Source organism: Carcharodon carcharias, chromosome 14 (genome assembly GCF_017639515.1).
Source record: "Carcharodon carcharias isolate sCarCar2 chromosome 14, sCarCar2.pri, whole genome shotgun sequence".
Classification (NCBI taxonomy): Eukaryota; Metazoa; Chordata; class Chondrichthyes; order Lamniformes; family Lamnidae; genus Carcharodon; species Carcharodon carcharias.
In genome coordinates, this window is record NC_054480.1 from 132,325,387 (window position 1) to 132,344,796 (window position 19,410).

Below are 19,410 nucleotides of genomic sequence, written 5' to 3' on the forward strand. Positions count from 1 at the left end.
AGAGAAAGAGAGACTGACACAAATTGGTTGCCAGTATCAAAGATGGCGGCGCCCGTGCCAAATTGAAGGACGGAGAATTCGACCTCGGTCGCGGTTTTACTTGAAACAGTCTGACGTTATGGGCGTTATTAAGCGCGGCCGTCACTGTCGAAACGAACTGGGTCGAAGTAAACACTCTTTTAGTTTTTAAGGAGAAATACGACGGTGGCGCTTTTCAGTGACGTGGGGGAGAGCAAGGAAGGTGAAAGGTCACGGGTGCTGCAGCCTAGCTCATGGCGTCCGTCTTCAGGACCGTGAGGTGAGGTGAGGGTTGCTCAGACCCGGGGGGTGGGGGGAGTTTGTCCTTAAGGAGGGGGGGTTCAGTGCTAACCCGGGCTGCAGACAGGCCCTCAGCAACAAGAGGCTTCTGCCCGCCTCCTCCCCCCACCCCCTCTCACTCCGTCGGCCATCTGCCCCCACCCCCCTCCCCCCTCCCCGGCCTCTGCCCCCGCCCCGGGCCCCTGCTAGCCCCTCTGCCCTGCCCCGGGCCTCTACCCAACCCCGCCCTGCCCCGGGCCTCTGCACCCCCCCCGGCCCTCTGCCACCCACCCCCCGCCCCTGGACCTTTGCCCCCGCCCACCCCGGCCCTCTGCCGCCCCCCCCCCCCCCCCCCCCCGGCCCGGACCTCTGCCCCCCCCACCCCCGCCCTGCCCTAGGCCTCTGCCCCCCCACCCCCCTCTGCCCCCCCACCCCCCCCCTGCCCCAGGCCTCTGCCCCCCCACGCCCCCCCTGCCCCAGGCCTCTGCCCCCCCACGCCCCCCCTGCCCCAGGCCTCTGCCATCCCCCACCCCCTCGCCCCTCGGATCTCTGCCCCCCCACCCCACTCAGGCCTCTGCCTCCCGGATTAAAACAGCATCAAAACCGTCGGTGGGAAGGGGGTTGGACTTTAACAACAATCTGCTTCTTATTCGCATCTCTTGAGTCTCAAGGTTTTGGGTCCAAGTTCCGCTCCAAACACTTTTGATTTCAAAAACTCAAAGCAGACACAGTCCCAGTGCAGCACTAAGGGAATGCCGCGCTGCCGGGGGTGTCTGGCGCCAAGGGAGTGCCGTATTGTGGGAGGCAGGGTGACCAGCTCGCGGGGGAAAGAAGTTATGTGACTTTGGTGGATGTTGGTAAACTTCTGAGAGAGGAGGGACTTCTCGCAAACGTATGAAAGTGGCCGGGGTAGGAGAACGTTCCTGCAATCTTGTGACGACAAGGGTGGCAGACCTTACAAGCGGGCACTGCTGCTGTCGCATGACCTGCCCTGATCTGGGTAGAAACCCCCCTCGGAAAGCCGCTGAGAAGCCCCGGGCACAAATCACTGCACTTCTGGGTTGCCACATAAGCATACACAAAGAATGGGTGACAGATGGGCCAAATGGGTCTTGGGAAGGCATGACCCAGGACACTTTACAAAAAGTCAAATTCTGGGATCATCTTGGAAAATCCAGGATGTTCGGTCACCCTGGCTGACACATTCCCAATGTGGGAGTGCTGCACACTGAGGTGCCGTCTTTTTGGATGAGACGATAAACCTAGGCCCTGTCTGCTTGGTTGGCTGTCAATGGCACTGTTACAAAGAAGATCAGGGTAGTTCTCTCTGTTACATTGAACATCACAAAAACATGTTACCTGGTTGTCATGACATTGCTGCTTTTGGGAGCTTGTTGAATGCAAATTGGCTGCTGCGTTTCCTACATTATAATGCCTCAAAAACTACTTGAGGCTGCAAAGTGCTTTAGGATGGTCTGTAGTTGTGAAAGGTGCTGCATAAATGCAGGTGTACTCTCTCTTTCCATATATGGTATTGGTTATGCAAACACATTTAGATTGCATGTACACTGCGCCCTGTGAAGTTCTGTGTATCCGTTATACCTGTTTTCACTGACCTTTAGTTCATCCCACAGTGTTAGCCTCAGCCTTGATTCTTTTCTAGAGCTTTAGTGCTCTAGACAGGACATTAACTCTGACCTTGTGTATGTCTACTTCCTCTTACCCACGCAGTCAGCATCTCAGAAAAATAGCTTAAAGTTTTGGATAGACTTGAATCTGCTGAAGGGTTAAAAAGGCCTCTGGAGGAACCTAAGCTTGATTTGGCTGGCAGTGTGAACTCAGAAGACTATGAGTTCAAATCCCACACTGTAACCTGAGCTTTTGATCTGAGCGCTTCATTCTGTGCAGCATCAAGGGGGTTCTGCATTGTTGGAGATGTTGTTCCGCAGAGGAAGCATTAAACCGAGACACTCTGTGTGATATGGTGGATATAAAATATAACATTGGCAGTAGTCAAGTAAGAGCAGGCATTCTCCCAGTAGCCTAGCCAAGCAGCATCAAGATAAAAAGACATTAATTGGTTAATTTATCGCCACCTTGCTCCTCACGCTCTCATTTTTATCCTCAGCCTGTTAGTGTTCCAGTGAAGCCAAATGCAAGCTGGAGGAACAGCACCTCTTCTTCCGATTAGGCACTTTTATAGCCTTCTGGACTTAACATTGAGTTCAACAATTTTACACCATGAACCCTGTCCTCTATTTTGATTTCTTTTTTTGCCAAGTGCCAGTCTGTATCTTGTTTCCATGTTTTTATTTTCAGACAGAGCTCTCCATTTTTCTTATTCATTCACAGGATGTGACTGTTGCTGGCTGGGCCTGTATTTGTTGCCCTTAAGGTGGTGTTAGGCCGCCACCTTGATCCACTGCAGTCCATGTGGTGTTGGTACACTCAGTGTTGCCTGCATCTTTTGCGGCCGTGTGGAGTCCATGGACCATGTATATATAGGGTGTTGTAGGCTGCGTTCCCCTTAAGTTATTTGAAAAACCTTTTACTGTTGTTTGCACTTCGGTCCCGCGCGCCTGATCTACGGGCACCCGGTGTGGGGAGGGGGAGGGCTTCCTTGTGAACCTGGGCCTGGCCAAGTTGGCCATTAACAGGTCCAGGCAGCAGGCGATCGAGTGGGTTGTCCGGCCCGACTGTCTGCCCCTCTTCCGTGGCTACGTTTGCGTCTGGGTGTCCCTGGAGAGGAAGCACGCACTGTCTGCCAGCACTGTTGAGGTCTTCCATGCTTGGTGGGCACCGTGGGGACTGGGGTGCTTTATTGACCCCTTTGATGACATTTTGGTTTGATGTTTTTGAGTTTCCTTTGAATTTTGTCTTTTTTGGCAGTTTCCCATTAAGGGGCTGCCTTTTACTTTGTCCCTGATTTTGTTAATTTAGTTTAATTGGTTTTGAATCAAAAGAGTTACACCCACCATGTTGTTAGGAAGGGAGTTCCAAGATTTTGACCCAGTGAGGGAAGTCAGGATGGTGTGTGCCACTATTCTGCCATTAACACTCACTCTGGACCAATGTTTTGTTTCTTTATTACAACCCTTTTCCTTTTGTTTCATAACATCTTTATTATTTAATCTCTCCTGTTCTCTAACCTATCCCAGAGCTACCCTTTTGTTCTACCTTGCCCCGCACCCCCTCCTTTTTCAACAGCATAAAACACATCACATTTCTCCCTCCCTTCAGTTCTGAAGAAGAGTCATATTGAACATGAAATTGTTTCTCCATAGACGTTGCCAGACCAGCACCTCATGTTCTTATCTCCGATTTCTGGCAGCTGCAGTATTTTGCTTTTATTTTGGTTAATTTAACTCTTTGAAGGACTTTGTATTCATCTTGGCTGCCACGCCTGCCTATTGCGCTTCAAAAGTGATTGAGTTAAGGTTGACACCAGAACACGGTTCACAGCATCATACTGCTTATTAATGTATGGCAAGTCTACAAACGTGACTAAGCATTACACAAGTCAGCTATCTGTCACTGTGCACTCCATTCATGTAAGCTGTGGCTCAGTGGTTTGTGCTCTTGCCCCGTAGTTACAAAGTTTTGGTACAAGTCCCACTCCAGAGATCTGAGCACAAAAATCCAGACTGACATTCCAGTGTAGTACTTACTGAGGGAGTGCTGCACTGTTACTGGTGTCTTCTTTTGGATGACATGCTAAATTGAGGCCTGACTGCCCCCTTGAAAAGGTTTCGAAGTAAAGCTGCGGAGTTCTTCCCAGCATCCTGTCCAATATTTACCCCTCAACCACAATGCAAGTTCTTTAAGATAAACCTAGTACAGGTCATACCCAGGGCCCACGACCTTTTAAATCAGTTTCTCCAAGGTTAGAGAGCTAGCAGATGGCAGGCCTTTGCACTTGGATTTATGTCATGTTGGCCACCTTTCAACATCCCTGCCAAGTTCCTCTCAGTACATTTCTAGCTTGGATCTTCTTGTGATTTGGTCACTGTAATTTTCTGAGGTCTTGACAGATTCAGATTCCTGAGGGACAAAAGAGGTTCTGAAGTGAATTGCCCCTTTATCATGTGCTTAAGAATGTAGGGGTGTGTACAGGTTGTTATTTCAGATACCTCACATCAGTATCAATGTTACCCAGGAAATTCCTGTTAAGGGAAAGGAAAGCTTGCATTTACATGACATTTTATTGAGTCTTTCAGAAACATCTCAGGGCATGTCACACAGAATGAATTACAATGTGCAGTCACTTATGTGACTGCCATCTTGTACACAACAAGATTGCATCAGCAATGCTGAGATGACTGACTGGTTAGTTGCTTTTTAGACATGGATGTTGCCTCAAGCTCTGAAGAAGGGTCATACAGACTCGAAACATTAACTCTGTTTCTATCTCCACAGATGCTGTCAGACCCGAGTTTTTCCAGCATTCTCTGTTTTTAATTCAGATTTCCAGCATCTGCAGTATTTTGCTTTTATCTTTGCATTTTGTGATAATTTGACTGTTTCTTGATGAAATGGGACAAAAATGTTTTTTTTTTTCTAATGGTTTTGTTTTCAAGGTTCTTTACAAAGGCTGGGATAATTGGAGGGACTGTGTACTTCGTTTATGACCAAGACTTACTGGGAAATGGGGAACAAAGTTGTGAGATATTGAAGAAGGGGTCAACCGTCATACCGGTTGCTGTGGATCAGTGGACAAAGTATTTCGGAGTGGAGGTACAGTACAAAATCCGAGCAAATTTCTTCCTTTTAATTCACTCCCATCTCCTCCTTTCCTCTCCTGTCTGGGATGGACTTCAGTTGACACCAGCAGCCCTTTCCATTGCCAAAGAAGCTTTTCTTCTGCTGTAAGCTCAGAATGAACGTAGTGGCAGCTTTGGAGGGTATTTCAGCCAATTGGGAAGCTGAAACGCTCCTTGCCTGACCCCCATAAACGTTAACACTTTTCCTGTAAGAGTCGCTGGATGGTGGTTTGGGAGTGGAGGGAGATTTCAGAATGGCTTTTTTTCCCCCTCTGCCATCTCTTCCTAGTGTTTTGTTTGTTGGTGGGGTGAGGGTTGTGGTTGAACAGAGGGGCCATGGTGCCAAGTCCAACTTTTGTATCCTGACAGTTGTCCTGGTTTTGAATTTGAGACTTTCTGGTGTGCATGAATCTGTACTACCCTGGGTGCAGGGAACGAGGGAGGGAGCATTGGTGGAGTGCCATGTGTGGGTGTGTGTGTAAATTCATATAATCAGCCAGTGCCCAGTATTTCCTGAGCATCAGTATTAACTACAGAACAAGTTATTCCAAATCTCCTCAATCTAAAACCACTGTTCATTTGAGGTCTTGGTTCTGTGAAAGGGAAGGGAACCTGTCATTCATACCCAGTTTGAGATGTGATTCCAGTCCTATGTCAATACGCCATCTGAAATGGCCTAACATGCCAGCCAGTTGTCTCGCTGCCTTGAGAACAATGAGGGATGGGGAAGAATAAATGCTGGCTTCGCTAGTGAAGCCCTCATCCCTAAGAGAGGATTTTCTGAAAGAACAGCTGTAGACTGACATTGGTGACTAACAGTTTACCTTCTCTTCACAGCTACCAGATGTTCCCAAGCTGAATGTGCCCGTAGCTGAGTACTGGAATACAGGTAAATAAGTGAAATGTTTATAAAGAAACTTTAGTAAAAGTTTGTACAGCTTCACTTGTGCCAGCCTTTGTTTAGTACCTTATTGAACTAGATGTGAGCCTAGACTTTGAGTGACAGAAGGCAGTTAGACTGTGGAGAGGCAGTGGGCCTGTACTGACCCTTGATCCTTCATCTACTCACAGGAGCTGTTGGATATTCAGCAATGGCAGGAATCCCAGTTCTTCTTCCTCCTTAATTGTCAACACTGCAATTTGTGAAGGGAGGTAATTGCTGGTCTCCTGGTGCTTTCTAACGACTAGGCTCAGAACAGGAATCTTAATTATTGTGCATCATGGGCAGTGCTTCACAATCTACCACTTGACATCCCATTGCACTGACTCTAAATGCACTGAGATATAGAGCAGCATTCAATTTTAATCTTGCAGTTAAAGCTATGGCATTGGGAAGATTTTGATACAAAATTGATAGCTTAGTCACTGTTTAAAAATTACATTACTGTGCAATACAACTTAAATATTTATGTACAAATTTATTTTTAAGACTTTTTTGCTTGGTCACTGCAACATAATGTAAATATTTATGTACAAATTTATTTTTAAGACTTTTTGCTTGGTCATAAAACTATCCGAAGACAGGTCAGCTGGTAACCAAACTGTGTAGAGTGAAGTTAAGAATCAAAGTTGAGTTCGTGCCACACAAAACTCCTCCAGCTCTACTTCATTTTGTTCTGTTCCTTTTTCCCTTGTGTGCTTATCTAGTTTCCCGTTAAATGCATCTATGCTATTTGCCACAACAACAATTTACATTTATATAGGACCTTCAACACAGTAAAACATCCCAAGGTGATTCACAGGAGCACACCAGTTAAGTTTTGACACGGGCACCAGGGCAAGTGACCAAAAAGCCTGGTCAAAGAGGCAGGCCTTATGAAACATCCCAAAGAAGTACAGAGGCGTAAGGGCCCAGGGAGGCATCACCAGGGTCCAGACAGCCAAAGGCACAGCTGCCAATGGTGGAGCAATTTTAATAATAAGGGATGTATAAGAGGCCAGAATTGGAGGAACGCAGAGATCTTGGAGGGCCAAGGAACAGGGGGTTGGATTGGCTAAAATAATTCTACATAAACAGATCGTTACTGAAACGTGAAGTGCCTATTGATGTAGACTACCACACCAGTTAATGCAGAATTGGATAGTTGATCGAAAAAGGAAGAGTATAACGAGATACAGGGAGAGACCAGCTTTGTGTAATTAGAGTAGGTGACTTCAGTTGAAGAGCTAGCACAGGCAAAATGGGCTGAGTAGCCTCGTGCTGTAAGTTCTATGATTTGGTATGACTGGAGAGCAAGTCACATAGTTTGAAATAGAATTCATACACATTCTTAACTCTGCCACATTACCTTAGTGAGCCATTAAGCCACTGAGAAGTTAAAGATCTCACAGTGAGTGGGGAAGAGAGAGTTCTGAAGAGTTGCATCATGTTTGGAAAACTTGTAAAAAAGGAAAAAAATGGATAAATAAAAGATGCTAGAAATGCATCGTAAGTTTGTTGATGTCTGAAAGAGGAAGGACTACACTTCATTGGAACTCTTGACACTCTTGCCCGAGACAGCACATGAAGGTTGGCCAGTTGGGTTAGCTGATGGAGTAGTACTGGCCTGTACCATACAAAGAAGAAGGCCATGTGAATATGAGTGTAATGCTGTTCCTGCCTCTTAGGTTTTCTGTACCTGTACATGTTGGTAACTTGAGCAGAAGTGGGTAGACTGAACACTTCACTGAGAATATCCAAAAGGACTTGAACCAGCTTTGGCTTACATTGTTTTGCAGGAGTTGAAGCAACGGCATACTTCTTGTCGGCTGCACCTACAAAATGTAATGAATACACTCAGAAGGGCTGGCAGTACATCAAGAATATGACCGACAGAGCACAGTGAAGAGCTCCATCATTGTCATAAGACTTTTTGTTCACGACCACAGACTGTAACAAAATGTAAATACTTATATGATGGTAATAAAATTTATTTGAACATGCACGTGACTGATCCTTGGTTTTATGTTGAGCATCACACAGTCGGGGAAAGGATTTGATGTTTAATACTCAGAGAAGCTAGCAAAAGTTATTTAATGTGTATTTATAAATTCTGGTCAGCATAATTCCTGCAGTCTACTTATAGGCTGATGATTTTGTAGTAAAATAAAGGGCCCTAGTCTATCAGGGTAGGATCATGGATCTCCCCACTGCCATTTCTTGACTTTCAAAGGCCAAACCTCCCAGCTGTAATGCCCAAGAGGAGAATAAGAGGTATGGTTGGAGCCTGGATACATGGCCTCCATGGATAGAGTGGAAGGGTTGGGTAGGATAAAGTCACATTTTACGGAAAATAAGTTTTCAATTAAGAGGAGGTCTCTTCGGTGGTGGTTTCTCAGTTCCAACGCACCTATTAATACTTTGAAATGTGTACAATAATTTAGTGGGTAAATGGTCTGGTACTGATGATGCCAACCATACAACAAAAACATAATGAAATATCTCAACGTACTACAAAGGAACATTAACGAACTAAGTATGACATTGAGCCATTAGGTCAAATGAATTAACTTTGCCAAAGTATATCTTGAAGGAGGACAGTGAGGGAGAGAGGTGTAGGGAGGGATTTCCAGAGCTTGGGGCCCAGGCAACCCAAGGCATACCCAACAATGTTGGTGCTATTAAAATTAGGGGTGCACAAGAGGCCAGATTTGAAGAGAGAAGTGAGGGATTTAAAAGCGAAGATGAGAATTTTAAAATCCAAGATATTGCTTGACTGGGAGTCAATATAGGTAAGTCAGCAGAGAGGTGATGGGGAACAGGACTCTGCAAGTTAAGACCTGGGTAGCAGAGTTTCGGATAACCTCAAGTTGTTGGAGGCTAGCCAGGAACACATTGGAATAGTTAATAAAGACCTTGGAAAGGGTACAGAGGAAATGTACTAGAACTGTACAGAAAGGACCTGGTCTGTGCTCAGCAGTTACTGGTAAGATTTCAGTTGGCCACACTGCCTCTGGAATTCTAATCCTTTGGTTGGGTGGTATTTGAGAGTTGCTAACAGAAGTATACAAGGCACTAGTTAGACCACACCTACAATACTGTGAACAGTTTTGGTCCCCTTATCTAAGGAAAGATACACTGGCATTGGAGACGGTCCAGAGAAGATTCACTAGGTTGATCATGGGGATAGAGGGATTTTCTTATAAGGAGGTTGAGTAGGTTGGGCCTGTACTCATTAGAGTTTAGAAGGATGAGAGATGACACTGAAATGTAAGATTCTAAGGGGGCTTGACAGGATAGAGGCTGAGAGGTTGTTTCCCCTTGTGAGAGAGTTTAGGACCAGAGGGCATAATCTCAGAGTAAGGGGGCGACCATTTAAGACAGAGATGAGGAATTTCTTCTCAGAGGGTAGTCAATCTGTGGAATTCTTTACCGCAGAGGGCTGTAGAGACCGGGTTTTAAAGTATATCCAAGGCTAAGATAGATTTTTAATCAGTAAGGGAATCAAGGGTAATGGAGAAAAGACAGGAAAGAGGAACTGAGGATTATCAGATCAGCCATGACCTCATTGAAAGGTGAAGCAGACTCAATGGGCTGAATGGCCTACTTCTGCTCTGACATCTTGTGTTATGTGTTTTTTTATTCATTCATGGGATGTGGGTGTTGATGGCCAGGCCAGCATTTATTGCCCAAACCTACTTGCCCTTGAGAAGGTGGTGGTGAGCTGCTGCCTTGAACTGCTGCAGTCCATGAAATGTAGGTACACCCACAGCGCAGTTGGGAGGGAGTTCCAGGATTTTGACCTAGTGACTTTGAAGGAACAGCGATATATTTCCAAGTCAGGATGGTGAGTGGCTTGGAGGGGAACTTGCAGGTGGCGTTGTTCCTACATGTCTGCTGCCCTTGCCCTTAATCTAGATGGTAGTGGTCATGGGTTGAAAAGGTGCTAAGGAGGCTTGGTGAGTTCCTGCAGTGCATCTTGTAGATGGTACATACTGCTGCCACTAAGTGTCAGTGTTGGAGGGAGTGAATGTTTGTGGATGGAGTGCCAATCAAGTTGGCTGCTTTGTCCTAGATGGTGTTGAGCTTGAGTGTTGTTGCAGCTGCACTCATCCAGGCAAATGGAGAATATTCACACTCCTGACCTGTGTCTAGGAGATGGTGGACAGGCTTTGGGGAGTCGGGAGGTGAGTTACTCGCTGCAGGATTCCTAGCTCTTGTAGCCACAGTACTTAGATGGCTGGTCCGGTTCAACCTCTGGTCAATGGTAAACCCCAGGATGTTGATCATGAGGGATTCAGCGATGTGAATGTTACTTGCCATGTGTTGGTCTAAGCTTGAATGTTATCCAGGTCTTGCTATATATGGACACAAACTGCTTCAGTATCTGATTAGTCACAAATGGTTCTGAACATTGTTCAATCATCAGTGAACATTCCCACTTCTGACCTTTATGATAGAGGGAGGTGCATTGATGAACCAGCTGAAAGTGGTCAGGCCTAGGACACTACCCTGAGGAACTCCTTCAGTGATGTCCTGGGACTGGGAGGACTGACCTCCAACAATCACCACCATCTTCCTTTGTGCTAGGAATGGCTCCAACCAATGGAGAGTTTTCCCCGATTCCCATTGACACCGGTTTTGCTGGGGCTACTTGATGCCATACTCGGTCAAATGCTGCCCTGATGTCAAGGGCAGTCACTCTCACCTCACCTGTGTGAATATTAGCTGCAGGATTAAGGATGGTTGAGGCCTTCCTTTCTCAGTTGTTGAATGACCTAATATTTTCCATTCAGACTTACTGTAGTAACTACATGGGTATGAGGGACCAGGGGGGCTACCCTGTAGAACTGTACTCCACCACAGAGTGAATGCATTCAGGAGAAGGAGAAAGAAAAAGGGTGAGCATGATTCTGGGGGGCGAACTGCCGTGGTAAGTATGCCTGCACTTTTAGTTTTTGCTTTTAGCATCAAAAAATACCAGGATAAAATGGGAAGGAGAGTCAAAAAAGTCAGGGTAAATTGGTGGAAATCTGCTTTTATTTTGAACATCACTGAACACCACAAAAACAAGGTAGAGCTGAACAAGGTGCAGTTAAGCTAAGTAATGACCAATTACTTAAAAATAGATCAGTCACAGCACTTTTCTGGTACCAACAGCAGTTCCAAGTTTCGATGATTACAAGATCCTGTTGACTATTTCAGCACTCTAAAAGATTCATTTTATCTGAATGGACTGTGTTGACTGCTAACAATATTTAAAGTAGCGAATCTCTACCAAGCGTTTTTAAAGGCTTGACTGAAACCGTTGATGGCAAAATAAACATTTCCAGTGTGTTACATATTGAAATCACTGCGTGCAGTAATTTATTTCAGAAATAAACCGAGGCATATTTTATTGAGGTTCTTTAGTAGGTGCTTAAATGTTACAGATGCATCTCTGGACTGGAGATTTTGGATAAGAAAACATGAGAAAATTCTGTTTTACTGATTCAAGACCCTCCAAAATAAAACTGGGAATTTATAAGTGAAACTTGTCTTCCAAAAGTAATTTTTAGGTTTTTTTCAAATGTGTCAGCTGTGGCTCAGTGGGTAACACTCTCAGCTCTGAGTCATTAGGTTGTGGTTTCAAGTCCCATTCCAGAACGTGAGAACAAAAGTCAACGTTGACACTCCAATGCAGTAGAGGAAGTGCCATCTAGCCTCTACCCGAAACATTTTTTCCTTTTATAGATCACCCAATTTTCCATTAGATTTTCCTGTCAAATTTGGTTCTCCTTTACCCTGGCTAGATTCTCTCCCATCCCATTGAAGTTAGTCCTCTTCCAATTTAGAAGTTCTGCTTTACTTTGTTCTGTGCTCTTCTACATACGATGCAGTGATCAGTCGTACCCCAGTGTTCTCCTACAGATACTCAGCCCACCTCATTCCCCTGTAGCAGATCCAGCACTACCCCTATTATAGCATTTACTGTTTTTATTTCAGATTTCCAATATCCACAGTATCTTGTTTTAGTCTAGATGGTGATTGTTGAGGAAGGAATATTGGTCAACAGCTACAGCTTGCATTTATATAGCAGCTTTAGTATAATATCATCCCAATGCACTGCAGAACAGCATTAATGAACAAAATTTGACCAAGACAGAGAGAACTACCTGTTCTTCATATAGTGCAATGGAATTTGGGGCTCTGAAATGGGCAAACAAAACCAAATTTTGTTTTATAATGCTCCGTGAAGTGCCTTGGGATGTTTTATTTTCTTATAAGTCATCATTGAACATCTCATCTGAAAGATAGCCCCTCTGACACAGTGAAGGTCTAATGCACTGTGTTGAGACTAAAAATATGTATTTTTCCTATCAGGAATTGTTTCTATATACTAATAAAAAATCTCCTTTTCCTTTCTTGAAATAATTTTTGCCCCCTTATTTCGGTTGTGGTATAGTTTCAGAGGTGTTGGCAGCTCTCTGTTATCTCATGGAGGTGACCATTCTTCCCGCATGAATCTAAATGGTGAGAATCTTTGAACTTTTAAAGCATTGACCGTTTGGGGTGAGGTGGGATCACAGCCAAGCTTCTCCTAATTCCTCTTGACGTCCACAGTTATCTATTTGGAGGGGCTGGGAGAGCGGTGGCATCACCAGATAGCAAGCAAGGAGCAGGAACCCGAGCTGATCTCTCCCTCAGTACCTCGATATGCTAGGATTGCTAATCAATGGAAATCTGGCTCTCTTCCAGAATTGGCACTGCATTTACCAACTACGCACTTACATTTATGCGATGCCTTCAATACAGTAAAATGTCCAAGGCCCTTCATTGCAGCGTAATCAGGGACAAACTGGCATCAGTCCAAAGAGGGTGACATGACAAGAGGTGACCAAATATTTGGTTAATGAGGCAGGTTACAAAGAGTGTCTTAATGAAGGGAAGTGATGTAGGTAGAAAGGCGGAAAGATTTAGTGAGGGAATTTCAGAGTTTAGGATCTAAATAATTGAAGGTCAATGGTGAGCAAAGGAAATATGAGATGAACATGTACCAGAAATGGAGGAAGGCCGAATTTCAGAGGGACGTAGAGCCTGGTGGATGTTAGAGGGATAGGGAGGAGGATTGGAACACAAGGATGAACTAAATCATTGGGAAGTCTCAAGTTGCGTCTTGGTCTCAACATTTAAAACCAACCAACTTGGCTTTATCCATTCACAGCTTTCCCTGAAGACATTAAGATGATTTTCAATGGCCTCGTGTTGGCAACAGTGAAGTTGAATCACTACTAGTAACTAATCACTCCACATTAATGGTCATTTATAAAACAAAACCTCCCATTATAAAAATGAAACCATTTGTGCTGGTTTTCGAGCTGGGGGAGTGATATCTGGCAGCAAAAGGCTTCCAATAATCTCAACAAGTGAAAGGTTTCTTGCTCTGAATGTTTTTTCCCCCTTCCTCCTTGTGTAACAGATTTAGCGCTGGGGTGCTTGATCCAAGCGGAATGCTCTCTGCATTGAAAAGAGGCTGTGTGAAGCTTCCTTTACATAGAAATCCAACATCAGAGCTTAGAATTTCCTTTCCAGAAACAAGCTGAGCATTTCTCACCTCTGACAGTTTTAACAGTAAACTTGTTTCAGTAAAATGCACAATGCTGCATCAATATGATTGTCAGATGATTCCCTCCATCATATTGACAATCTGTCAGCTGTGGCTCAGTACTCTCATCTCATAATCAGAAAACTTGTGGATTCGAACCCCACTCCAGAATTGTAAGCATTCAATGCAGTACCGAGGGAATGCTGCAGTTGGGAAGGGCCATCTTTTAAACTTAAAATAGAGGCCCCATCTGCTCTCTCAGGTGGATGTAAAAGTTTCCCATAGAAGAGCAGGGAAATCCTGGCCAATATTTATCCCTCAGCCAACATCACTAAAACAGATTTTCTAATCATTATTACATTGCTGTTGGTGGGTCCTAGCAGTGTGCAAACTGGTTGCCACTTTCCTACATTACAAGTGACTGCACTTAAAAGAAAAATACTTAATTGACGGTTAATTGCTTTAGGATATCATGAGGTCATGAAAGATGCTTTAATTTTATTCCTTTTTTATCCCTGCTTTTATTTTCACCAAGTTCCAGTTATAATTCCATGTACTCAGAATACCTTTTTACCTTCCCTTCCAAAATGACCCATCTTTCATTTTTTTAAGCATGGGAAGAACCAGTCAAAAACATAGACCTACCTGTTCTCTCCATGGATGCTAACTCAGCTCTGCCTGCTTACAGCAGTATCTGGTTTTTACTAACATTTTGTTACTAATATGTAGCTTCATGGTGCCTTATGCACCCCACCCCCCCCACCCCCAACCAACTACTTTAGTATGAAGACCATCTTCCCTTATTCTCTGCTTGCAGGAACTAGACGTTACAATTAAAAATGGCATCAATAGTCTGTGAAGGGAATCAAGCTATTTTGACCCTCAAATACCACAGGTGAGACCACTACACAATCCCATGGATGTAATGCCAAAAGGAATTGGATCCTTTGAAACTACTTCATCCCACTTCTACACTCCAATCCTACAATTTTCCACTCCGTTTTAATAACCTTGCTCAGGGAAGCCTGACCTACAGCTGCAGTGATCTTGTGCTTGTCCAAGGTCTTCCTGCCAGCATTAATTCCTGCCAGAGAAATTGCTTTGAAGGTTCCAACTGCTATTTAGCCTCACACCCAAGCAGCCATATTTCACGTGCGAAGGAAAGATCAAACTTGATTTTGTGTAGTGCCTTTCTTGCCCTCACAGGTAATGAAGTACTACTGAATTGCAATCAGATTTTGTGTTAAAAACGTGCACCATGTGAAAACAATGGCTGGATATACCCAGCAGCATCCCCCAGGGATCTGTACTGGGCCCCAACTTTTCACTATATTCATAAACAACTTAGACAAAAGGAATAGAGAGGAATAGATGACATCAAGTTAGGTGGCATAGAAGCAGAAAGTTGTAAAGGGACACTGACAAATTGAGTGAGCAAAACTCTGGCAGATGCAGTTCAATGAGGAAAAAGTGAGAGGTCATCCACTTTGCACCCAAGATAGATAGATCAAAGTATTTTATAAAGAGAGAGAAATTAGGAACTGCAAAAGAGCAGATTCAGGGTTCCATGTACAATTATCATTAAAAGCTAATGGACAGGTACAAAAAATGAATTAAGACCAATGGAATATTGGCTTTTATCTCCAGGTGTCTAGAATACAAAGGGGTAGAAGTTATGTTACGCTACATAAAGCACTGATTTACCCCAACTGGAGTACCACCACATTCAGATCTGGGTACCTCACCTCAGGAAGGAAATCCTATCATGGAGGGAGTGCGGTGCAGATTTACTAGAATGATAAAAGGGTTACATTATGAGGACAAACTTCATAGATTAAACTGGTGTTCCTTACAGTATAGAAGATCAAGGAATGATCTAATGGAAGAGTTTGAGAATGATTAAAGGATCTGATGGGTTAGAGAGACAAACTATTCTATTTGGTGAGATGGGGAGGGGAAAGAATCCAGAACAAGGGGACATAATCTTAAAATTAGAGCCAGGTCATTCAGGGATGATAGCAGGAAAAACATCTCCACAGAAAGCATGGGAATCTACAACTCTCCCTCAAAAAGCTGCTGATTTCAATGAAAATTTAAAGACCCAGATTGATAAATTTTTGCGATACAAAGGTGTTAAAGGAAAGGAAGCACGGGCAGATAATTGAAGTTAAGCTATAGATCAACTGTGATCTAATCTACAGAATAGGCTTCAAGGGTGGAATGGCCTCCCTATCATGGTGAGCTGAATCTCATATGCTCTCCACTCAACATTTACACTCAGATTTATGCATAGTTTCCACCAAGAGCTACTGCATAGTGAGCAGGAGTGGGAACTTTCTCTCACCCTGAAGAACTGTTGCCTAGTGTTATGTCCCTAATGCCGCCCCAAAATCAGGAAACTCAGCATAGACTGAGTTTCAAACTTGGCATCTTCCTAATCAGATCAGCACTGGTTATGGGGTTTATCCAGTGACACATCAACAAAACCAACTACATGTATTTGTAGAAAGAAAGACTTAAATTTATGCAGCCCTTTCAGGACCATAGGACATGACATTACAGCCAATGAGGTATTTTTGAAGTGTAATCACTGTTGTAATGTAGGAAACAATTTGTACACAGCAAGTTTCCACAAACAGCAATATGATAATAACCAAATAATCAGTTTTTCCAGATACTGATTGAGGGATATTGGCCCGGACACTGGGGAGAACTCGCCAGCTGCTGTTTGAATGGTGATGTGGAATCTTTTAAGTCTATCTGAGAGGGCAGGTGGGCCCTCAGTTTAATGCCTCCTCTGAAAGATAACACCGCTGACAGTGCAGCATTCCCTCAGTACTGCGCCAGTGAGTGTCAGCTTTCATTTTTGTGCTCAAACCCTGGAGTGGGACTTGAACCGCTGCGACTCAAGAAGTGAGAATGCTACCAACTGATACATTTAGTTTTGGATCCACTGGCAAAGCCACAGCGATTGCCAAATAAACTCCTACGCCATAGTTTTCCCAGCGGCCCTGATGGTCATGGGCTTAGAGCAGGAGGAAATGGTACAGGTGAGGACCTAAGAGGAATGGAAGATAACAGTTTGTGGGAAGAATGAATAAATTTCACTCCACGATCTCAATAATATGGATTTTTATTTTTTTTTGTGTTTCTCCATGGAAATGACTGCAGCACATCACAACCGGAAAAAAAATACCAGACATTTGTTTTTATTTAAAATGCAGCAATTTCTTTTCCCCGTTTTAAAATGCTGCTGCTTCAAAGCGGCTGTTAGTGCAGGTTTTGATGACGTAGTTGCTCTGAAAGCTGTCAAGATTCCTCCTGCTGAGAAACAAATCAGCTCTAACACTGAATAGTTAAATGTTAAACATAGCAATTATTTACAGAACAGGTGTCCTGCCACAGAGGCAACACTTGCGGGCAGATAGAGGAGTGAAATGTTCTCCTGTTCCGGTGTGGTTGAAGACTTGAGCTTCCCTCGTCCTCCCAGCCCTTCTATGATCCATTTAGTCTTTTACGAATCCTCCCTCCCTCCCCATCCCAAAATCATTGATCCTTGCCGGGGTTCGGTTCTTTTGGCATCCCTAGCTAAAACGGCCATTTTTCAATTGTGCACCCAGGCAGTGTGTGACAAGCTGTTTGAGATCCAATTTAATCCTGTCCTCACCTGACATCCACATTTTCCAACCAGATGGTGAGAAGCAGTGGGAAATCCTGAACATTTTTTTTTTACCCCCCCGCTCACCCTCCCTAGCCTAGAGGGTGCTGAGGCTATCTGTGGCACTCGAGAACAGTTAACACCTGACCAGGAATTTAACCTGGAGCCTTTTACTCAGTGACACACTGGGTGACACCTTGAATGGAGTAGCCCCCTGTGGTGTTGCTCATGGCACAGTGACACAGAGGATAGTGGAACTACAAGGTCACTTAGCGGCCACAGCCTGCACTACAGTGTCACCAAGACCTGTTTGCTTAAGGAAATCACAGTGTAACCAATTAGAAAGGTAAATTCAACAGTATTAACCAGGAGTGCGTAACAGGTATGTGGCGAAGTCATAACTTAATGAATAAATCATGATTACATTGTTATTATGAGATTGTTACTGGTGTTTTGCAATTCCATCCATTTTCCTCAGAAACCTTATTGTAAATACAAAAATGTCACTTCAAATCAAAATGTCTTGATCTACTTCCCATAACCATAGCAAAATTATGAAAACATATTTCATATCTGGGTGGAACTTTGACAGACACTGGGCAGTAACCAACAGAACTGTGGATTTGTTCAATAGTTCCATTAGATAGAATTAACTAAACTTCTCTGGGACGAGTTCAAGCCTTCCACAACACTGAGGATAAGGGAACATTCCTAACAATGAGAACATATACATTGCAAATAATATTCAGAGTAATAAACCTATAACATTTACAATGCCTTTAGCAATCCGCCAACAACTATTAATCATTGCAACATTTACACTTGTTCCCAGACACTTGCCTTTAAATATATATATTTAATGATTTAACCCTTTAATTGGGAAGACACAGCCAGAGGCTGGTTAACTCCAGGCCTGCATTCCTTTTCCCCGTTCACATGAGAAAGGAGTGGTGGCAGTTCAGTACTCTTAACAAGGACACGACTATATTGCTGATGCGGCAAACCGATTGCACAGACCATGCTTAATGCTCGCTGTGATCTCAAAGCACACTGCCGTTTTAAGCTGAAGTGTGGTACAACTCTCCGACACTTATTAAGCAAGAGCTAAGCAAGGTTTTAATTTTTCTTTATTCTCAAAATTGACAAAGGTGGAAAGAAAATAGTTAAACACACAGGTTTTTTGCTGCTACAGTGTGCGGGGTGGAAAGTGAGGGGGAGGGGCTATAAATTGACTCTGACCAGCGGTGATGGTTCTACAGCTTTAAAGAAATGAAAATCCAAAATCTAGTAACAGAAATGTCCTCAAAGTGTGGCTAAACTGAACCTTATGTCGAGTCTGAATTACTGCCTTCAGTACTGCTTACTATTAGTACAGCAATGCCATGTAACCATAGCTATGATCAATTTTGTTTGGGATCTATTTAATATATTTTTTATCTAAAGTCAAACAAACCCTCTTGCACTCAAAACTGAAAACATTTACACAATTTCTTGAAGATAGTCGCAGACGTAGACTTATAACCTTCCTAATTTGGTTATTTTTCTCAGCTCCCCTGTGCCACTTGCTAAGAGGATGCCTCGCATGGTATTTGTCAGTAGCAGCAGGCCCAGGGCTCATATCAACTCACGTCTTCCTGCCCTTTATCCCCATTGCAGATGAGCACAATATTCACCTCACTACCTCCCACAACAGGATATCATGAACCAATGTCTTCACACCACATTCACCACACCAGTACATTGCTTAAAAAAAAACCCCAAACTCCCTTTTCCCTGCTGACCATACTATGGAGAAGGCTGTGGAAAGTGAAATACCACCCTTTGTTTCCCCTCTCTGTGCAAGTCACTTTGTAAATCCACCCATCAGTTCAATGGATTCACAATAATTTTGAGTTTGCATTCTTCCAAAAAGTCTAATTTTTCCAGGTCAGCAACATTCTGTCTCTTGTACACCTATCCCCTTTCCCTCATTCGGGAGAGAGAATGATCTACAAGTCAGCCTGAAAACAGAGCATGTTTCCTCTTGTGGGGAAGAGTAAAACTAGAGGCTATCAATATAAGACAGTCTCCAAGAAATCCAATAGGGAATTCAGAAGAGTCACCTTTACCCAGAGAGTGGTGAGAATGTGGAACTCACTACCACAGGGAGTAGTTGAGGTGAATAGTATAGATACATTTAAGGAAAGGCTAG

The 19,410-nt window shown here is 43.8% G+C and overlaps 1 protein-coding gene across 2 annotated transcripts; it reads left to right on the forward strand.

Annotated features, from left to right (window-relative positions):
* Nucleotides 1–161: 161 nt before the first annotated feature.
* LOC121286778 (MICOS complex subunit MIC13-like) lies at nt 162–7,979 on the forward strand. 2 transcript variants are annotated; one of them, XM_041203817.1, is made up of 4 exons: nt 162–298; nt 4,875–5,031; nt 5,895–5,946; nt 7,776–7,979. In XM_041203817.1, the coding sequence occupies exons 1-4, from the start codon at nt 273–275 to the stop codon at nt 7,880–7,882; spliced, it is 342 nt and encodes a 113-aa protein (XP_041059751.1). In that variant the 5' UTR covers nt 162–272; the 3' UTR covers nt 7,883–7,979. The 2 variants fall into 2 exon arrangements, 1 of the variants encoding a protein (XP_041059751.1); XR_005945053.1 differs by having other exon boundaries at nt 174–303.
* The last annotated feature ends 11,431 nt before the right edge of the window (nt 7,980–19,410 follow it).